The sequence below is a fragment of the Ammodytes marinus genome, assembly GCF_949987685.1.
Source record: "Ammodytes marinus genome assembly, chromosome: 8".
NCBI classification, from domain to species: Eukaryota; Metazoa; Chordata; class Actinopteri; order Uranoscopiformes; family Ammodytidae; genus Ammodytes; species Ammodytes marinus.
Genome location: NC_137212.1, coordinates 5475741 through 5483534, shown reverse-complemented (window position 1 = coordinate 5483534; position 7794 = coordinate 5475741). Strand labels below are relative to the sequence as shown.

Genomic DNA, 7794 nt, shown 5'->3' with positions numbered 1-7794 from the left:
GAACCTCTCCTTCTGCTCACAGACAAGGACAGACAGACAGACAGACAGACAGACAGACAGACAGACAGACAGACAGACAGACAGACAGACAGAGACACAGACAGACAGAGAGACAGACAGACAGACAGACAGACAGACAGACAGACAGACAGACAGACAGACAGACAGACAGACAGACAGACAGACACACAGACAGACAGACAGACAGACAGACAGACAGACAGACAGACAGACAGACAGACAGACAGACAGACAGACAGACAGACAGACAAATATACAGATGAGGAAGTGCTTGACAATAGAGTTACTTTGATCGATAGTGGACAGAGGAGGTGAAAAAGCATTAAGGAAAATGAAAAATAAGAAAGTTTAGGAAACTTTAGGTTATCTTTATGTATCATGACCATATACAATCATATTGGCGGTCCCCAACTCAAATCCGATCTGCGAGTTCAATAAAGAGATTCAACTATTGTGGTACTACGACAGCTCAACTTGAATAATTTACATGCACTCCAAGGGGTTCCAATTTATGATTGGGATTAACATTTTCAGGGGGCATGTTGTGTGTGGCCCCCTTACCTCAGTGAGTTTCTTCTCCTTGAGGGGAACCTCTCCATCGTAGCAGATCTCCCACAGCGTGGTCCCAAAGCCCCACTTATCAGCCGCCACGCTCAGGTTAGACACGTTCTTCACACACTCAGGAGCGATCCACGGGATACGGTGAACACACTCTGCACAGGGGAACACACAGGCAGCTTTAGATACAAGTAAATCAATCAGACACTGCAGAGGCAAAATACAGTCACACAGTTTAAAAGAAGGTCAAACAATCAGGTAAGTACAGAAATTGTTCCAGTTCCTTTGCGTCTTCATAAAAACAAGACGATTATTTGAGATGTGTGAAATCCAGCACAAGGGCATTAAACCTAATGAGCGGGAAATGGTTCCGTGAAAAAGATGTTTGATCAATGATCTAATATTCTCCAGAATGACGTAGTAGTATGCCTTTAAACAAGTCAAGAAAACATACTCACTGAGCTTCTTACACATACACTTACCTAAAGACACTAGTACATATGGAACTTTTGAACTAAATCATTCAAAAAGGTCAAATTCAAGATCAATATGATCACTTAATGCTTTAAAAAACTATATTATATCCACAAAAAACACTATTGGGAAGTAGTGGTGAGTGTGCAACCTCATTTTAGATTTATGTTATAATATAGTCAATATTTCCCCTTATCCCAGGAAGCACCAGTACAGTACAGTAACTGCTCTGACAGACAGGCAGACTGCGCGGGAAGCTGGTTTGAAATGTTGCATCTACTGAATCTAAAAGGCTTCGGGAGGCTGAGGAATATATATTACTCTGACTGGAAGACAGGCTAACTGGTCAGCTGACCTCCCCGGCTCCATTAATCCATAATGTTAAAATGTGTTTGTTAGTAAGTGCATTTAGCGCGGACTGGGTGTTTGTGTGTGCAAACGTAAGTGTGTGTGTGTGTGTGTGTGTGTGTATGTGTGTGTGTGTGTGTGTGTGCGTGTGTGCAAGCGTAAGTGTGTGTGTGTGTATACTGTGCGCGCGTATTTGTGTGTGTTGGGAAGCTGGAAACTGAGATAGGAGCGGGAAATGAGTTAATTTAACATAAAGATAAATAAAGCGCAGAATGGATTTTGAGAGTTTGTGTAAAAGGATCAGAGACTGCTGGGAAGAGGACAGTCCCAGTGGGGTTTCTCAGCAGCACTATCCACTATGTCTTCAATCAAATCTATGTTTAAGCACATCAATGTGTAACCGGAAGACTGATCGTTTGGCAAAGCAGTGGAGACAGTAAAAGAAATGCTGGGATTTCTGGGAACAACAAGGAAGAGGGGGCAGCATTCCCAAGGGGGTGTGTGTGGCCATAGACATTTACACAGAAACATGTCCAGTGAGTCTGTTCAGTGGTTAACAGATCCTCAAGTACAGCCACACTGCGCTATAATATCACACAATGTCTTCTAGCTCGAACAGACCGACAGAAATATGAAGCCGCCATTTGAGGGGAAGTGTGCAATCCGAGAGATGTCCTTGATGAACCAATATCTACTGTAGCTTTTAAAGGACACAGTATAATAATTGCTCCCGATGGTTCAGACAGCGCCTTGCATGGCAGCTACTGCCATCGGTGTTTGAGTGTATGTATAAAATGTGTATTGTGAAGCGCCTTGTGACCCTGGTCTGTGAAGGGCGCTATATAAATAAAGCTTACTTAGTTACTTACTTATAGTCTGGAAGGGAATTGTGTTTACTGCAATGTGTATGATTATGTGACAAATATGATTCTTATTGCTGATAGAATCTGCTTGTTGGGAAATTCTATTTTTATTTATTTTTTTAATGATTCAAATAAAAAATCCAACATTAATCATGGATTACTCATGCAGTCATGTTTCAACTTGGCGGACAGACAACATGTGAGTGAGTCTGAGTAATGCAGTTAGTGACATTTAGGTTTCATTTAGAGCTGACTGGTACATACAGGTATTGTGACATTTTCCATTGTAGCTATTATGTAACAAATTAGGTTTCACTTTGAGTTGACAGAGAGAGATAGAGGTAGAGAGAGAGACAGAAAGAGAGGGAGAGTGAGAGAGAGGAAGAGAGAGATTTTTACTATTGTTATTGAAGTTGTACGTAATATTATATGATTATATGATATTATATTGTTGTGTATAACTACTATAACTAGCATGTTACTGTGTACATTCAAAATATTTTGTGCCTTGGAAATATTGATCTTTTAACTTTAAAAACCCATTGAATTGAATTGAATTAAATGCTATCAAATTACATACAGAAAGACAGACAGACAGACAGACAGACAGACAGACAGACAGACAGACAGACAGACAGACAGACAGACAGACAGACAGACAGACAGACAGACAGACAGACAGACAGACAGACAGACAGACAGACAGACAGACAGACAGACAGACAGACAGACAGATAGATAGATAGATAGATAGATAGATAGATAGATAGATAGATAGATAGATAGATAGATAGATAGATAGATAGATAGATAGATAGATAGATAGATAGATAGTGCATGTCTATACTTTGGACTCACCCTCTCTACTGAGCACAGTGATTGGTATTCCTGGGTCGCTGAGCTTGATGAAAGGCCCTCCTTCATCGGTGCCCAGTCCGTCCCGAGCCAACAGAATGTTTTTAGCACAAACAGAGCCATGGACCAGCTTCTTGTCCTCCTGAAAACACACACAGAGAGACACATAATACAAGAAATTAGTTCACAATCGAGAGGGAAAATTGAATGAGTCTGTGTGCACAAAATGGATCCATGCAGGAACTTTCATGTTTACATAGTGTGTGTGCGTGTGTAATTGCACAACAATTTGTGAGAAAAGATTTCAGTTTTAGAAAGTGAGTGTTAACACAATAGCTTTTTAGGTTCAGGTATACAATTAGGTTTTAAGATCTCCTATTATACTACTTTTCTGGTCTTCATTTTTCCTATTAATGACTCCTATAGATGTGTGTTTATATGTTTTTTGGTGTCTCACCAAGTAGCTGAGAGCTGAGGCCAGCTGCTTGGCAACCTGGAACTTCCACGGAGTGCTGAGAGGGTCCTGCTGTCTCCTCATGAATAAGTCCAACGGTCCCAGCTGCACAAACTCCTCCACCATGATATCTGTTCAACACACACACATACACACACACACACACACACACACACACACACACACACACACACACACACACACACACACACACACACACACACACACACACACACACACACACACACACACACACACACACACACACACACACACACACACACACACACACACACACACACACACACACACACACGTGTGTCAAATATCTTTACAAACAGCCCCACAGTATCATATACAATATAAACTATGTTAAAGGCACACTAGTTAATTCTGGAAAATATTTGTTGACAATTCACGTTTTGTCAAAATCAGTGAATATCTCCTAAAATTCTGCTAGCTGTTCGTAATGTGCGTGCGCTGATAAAATTCTGGTGTTAATACCAATAGGCTCTGTAACCTGGTATGTAAACAAAGCGGGCTTCCCTTTGTTTAGATACCAGTTTACAGAGCCTAGGCTGTGTACAGCCGGACAGGTGCATAAGAATTACACTGTGTATTGTACTGTATGTGATGAATACACTTAAAACGTATAAACTCAACACTTACTCTCTTGGTGGCGGACACAGACTCCATACAGCAGCACTATGTGTTTGTGGGACACCTGTCGCATCATACTGGCTGTTTCAAAGAACGCCTGTCAACAAAAAGACAAACAGGTCTCAATATATAAAACACATTACGAAAACTTTACCTCATTGAATTGAAAATGGGTTTATTACAAACTAGCCAAGAAAGACAATGAAAAGAAAAACAATAAAAGAAAAGTATGAAACAAGTGGACAGACATAATATTTAAAGATAAAGAGAGGCACCAAATGAAAAGAAACTGTCCAACACTTGCTGTACATGCTTGAAAAAGGGGTGAGAAAAATCATAACTTATTTAATCTCACCTCTTCTCCACACGCCATTCATCCATAATGAATTATCAGCTTCGTTATTCATTTTAATTAATCTGTACTTTCATTCATATGACTTTTATCTTTCCCATAAGAACAGGTTTGAGGCAAATGTCTATGTGTGATATTGGGCTATACAAATAAAACTGATTTGATTTGCTTTGAGGTGGTTACCACAGTGTACATTATGGTGTGAGTGTCTTACCTTCATAATGAATAACCAGCTTTGTTATATATTTTAATCTATACTTTCATTAATATCACTTTTTAACATGTGTACCACTGTGTACAGTATTGTGTGAGTGTTTTACCAGTGAAATGTCCCTGTGTCCAGAGCCCAGCACCTTCAGCACGACCTTCACTTCCTGGAAGGAGGCGTAACCTGCGTCCTCCTCCTCCTCACTCTTCACCCGCAGAGTCCCGGAGTAGATGTTGGTCTTTGTGCCCAGGCCCAGGTGCTCCTCCTGGGCAACACAGCAGGGAGAGAGCAGAGAGATCACAGTGTCACATTAAATAGTACCATTCTGTGTCCAAGCTATGGCTACTACAAGGACAGGGTTTCTGCAGCCTAATTAAAGAACTAATTAAAATAATTTTGGATAGCTCCTCCTTGGTAACACAACAGTGAGTCATCAAATTTTATTATTAGACTCAAGGTCCATTTAAAAGACATACAATACAATAAATAGACAATACACACATACGTTGAGTGTGAGCAGAGAAAACACAGGTGCAGTGTGTAATATGACATCATCAAGAAAGTTCTACAAAGTTCTAGAATGCAACACTCCCTGGGTAACCCCACCCCTTTCGAATAATAACAGAAGCTACAGTGGCCTTCAAGGACAAGAACTATTCAACATTTTAAACAACGCACCTGATGACATTCCAACTATGACACTTTCAAGATGGCGGCACTAGGCCTTGGTCCAAAATATGCAGAAATATGGACATATATGAGACCCTTTCTAAGGGAAAAAATAATAATAAAAAAAAAAAAAAATCCGCTATTATGCACTACATTAAATGTACTTGTGGATATTATAATTACTTTCTACAAAATCTGCTAGGAAATAAAACCCAAAATTCTACACACTGCAGGTTTAAGTTAAATAGTACCACTCTGTGTCCAAGCTATGGCTACTTCTGCGGTCTAATAGAAGACTTTTTTAAAGTAATTTAAAGAGTTTTAGTCAAATGTGTTGTTTAGAGTTAATTTTGGAAAAGTTTGTTTTGGGCAACACAGCAGGGAGCAGAGAGATCGCAGTATTACATTAAATAGTAACATTCTGTGTCCAAGCTATGGCTACTACAAGGACAGGGTTTCTGCAGCCTAATTTGAAGACTTTTGAGTCCATGTCCACACATTTTCACACCCTTCGTTTGCAGAAAAAGTACCATACACACGTTTTCTTTTTCTTTCTTTTTTAAGATATAATATAAGGGGCTTGAGACTCAAGAATGTCATAGCCAATGACTGATGCTGTAGTTGTTGTGCATGTGACAATTAAACCATCTTGAGATGTTGAATCTAATATGTAAAACCAACAAACATATCTTTTAAATCTGTTAAACCTGCAGTGTGTAGAATTTTGTGTTTTATTTCCTAGCAGATTTTGTAGAAAATAATTATAATATCCATAAGTACGTTTAATTTAGTGCATAATAGCAGATTTTTTTTTTAGAATTATTATTTTTTTCCTTAGAAAGGGTCTCATATATGTCCATATTTCTCCATACTTTGGACCAAGGCCTTGTCACCGCCATTTTGGAAGTGTCATAGTTGGAATGTCATCAGGTGCATTGTTTAAAATTTAGAATTGTTCTTGTCCTTGAAGGCCACTGTAGCTTCTGTTATTATTCGAAAGGGGCGGGGTTACCCAGGGAGCGTTGCATTCTAGAACTTTCTAGAACTTACTTGATGATGTCATATTACACACTGCACCTTTAAATAACAGTGTATGTACTTTTGTTTTTTTGAGTTTTACATTGTACACATTCACATCTACACTCACCCTGTATTTGCATGATAAGAACTGCATTACCGTCATAACATGGACTCAGACATGACGATTTAAAGGTACAGGTGTTTTACCTGTTCAATCTCCTCCTTGAGAATGCGATGGAAGCTGAGCTGACTCTCCTGCATCGGCGTCTGGGGGGTCGGCGCTCTCTCTTTAGTGACCACCAGCAGGTTGGAAACCTCTGCAACACACACGTTGACAAAAAGCATAAGGTTAAAGCTATAGTGCGTAACTTTTTCAGATAAATTAATGTCGGTTACATTTAAGCCATCACTAAACGAGTTGACACAAAGATGATTAAGCCTATCAGCTCCACAAAACTCTCTCTGTATTTCTCAGTATGGCAGCGTTTACAAACTGGTGTCGCCCCCCTGACACTGGCGCAGGAGCTCAGAAAAATCCCAAAGTGGTGCCCAAGTAATGTTTTAGTTGTTGATTCTACTGCTAAGAAAAAACCTGTACGTACAGCAGAAGGAAAAATAAAAAAGCAGAAATAAAATCCATGCACAGTCACCAAATGATTACCTCATGTAGATGCACCGACAGTGTTGCTGTAATAATAATTTTTATTTTTTATTTTTGTCAGTGACGTGAAAGTGGTTGAAGACACTTTTGCAGACTGCAGTATGCTTAAAAAAAAACACTATAGACGCTCATATATGCACTAGTGTTCAGCATGAAAGCACGACTGTGTTTACATGTGGTTAAAACACGCTCTCAACAATTCCGCCGATGTGGCAGTGATGTGAATAGCTATTGAGGTCAGGTTACCATGCGGATTTAGTTGATTTTTGTTCAAAGCTGTGTGGGAGGATACACTGAAAAATAGGTCTAAGTGCCCGTATCCGTACCATACTGTGTGTGTGTGTGTGTGTGTGTGTGTGTGTGTGTGTGTGTGTGTGTGTGTGTGTGTGTGTGTGTGTGTGTGTGTGTGTGTGTGTGTGTGTGTGTGTGTGTGTGTGTGTGTTCTAATGTTGTGTCAAAACCAGCTTACTGTGGTTTAAGGGGGTAAAGGTACCTTCACTCCATCAGCATCAAGGGGTGTCAAGAGCTCTGTGCCTAAACATGCAATCTGTGTGTTTTTGTGCAAAACCCAAATACAACACAACACATGCACCGACACCTTCCAACCAACATTACGTATAACCCTGCACGGTCTGCACCCACTCCTTAACC

The 7794-nt window shown here is 40.0% G+C and overlaps 1 protein-coding gene across 2 annotated transcripts in view; it reads right to left on the bottom strand.

Moving 5' to 3' along the window:
* jak1 (Janus kinase 1) overlaps positions 1-7794 on the bottom strand; it is a 40610-nt gene that overhangs the window by 7369 nt on the left and 25447 nt on the right. For both annotated transcript variants that reach the window (XM_080032795.1, XM_080032796.1), the window contains exons 12-18: positions 6690-6799; positions 4906-5058; positions 4243-4330; positions 3577-3704; positions 3123-3261; positions 583-734; positions 1-12 (exon numbers count right to left, since the gene is read on the bottom strand). The exon at positions 1-12 is cut by the window's left edge and continues 139 nt beyond it. In XM_080032795.1, coding sequence (XP_079888921.1) covers positions 1-12; positions 583-734; positions 3123-3261; positions 3577-3704; positions 4243-4330; positions 4906-5058; positions 6690-6799 — 782 coding nt within the window. The remainder of the gene's footprint in view (positions 13-582; positions 735-3122; positions 3262-3576; positions 3705-4242; positions 4331-4905; positions 5059-6689; positions 6800-7794) is intronic.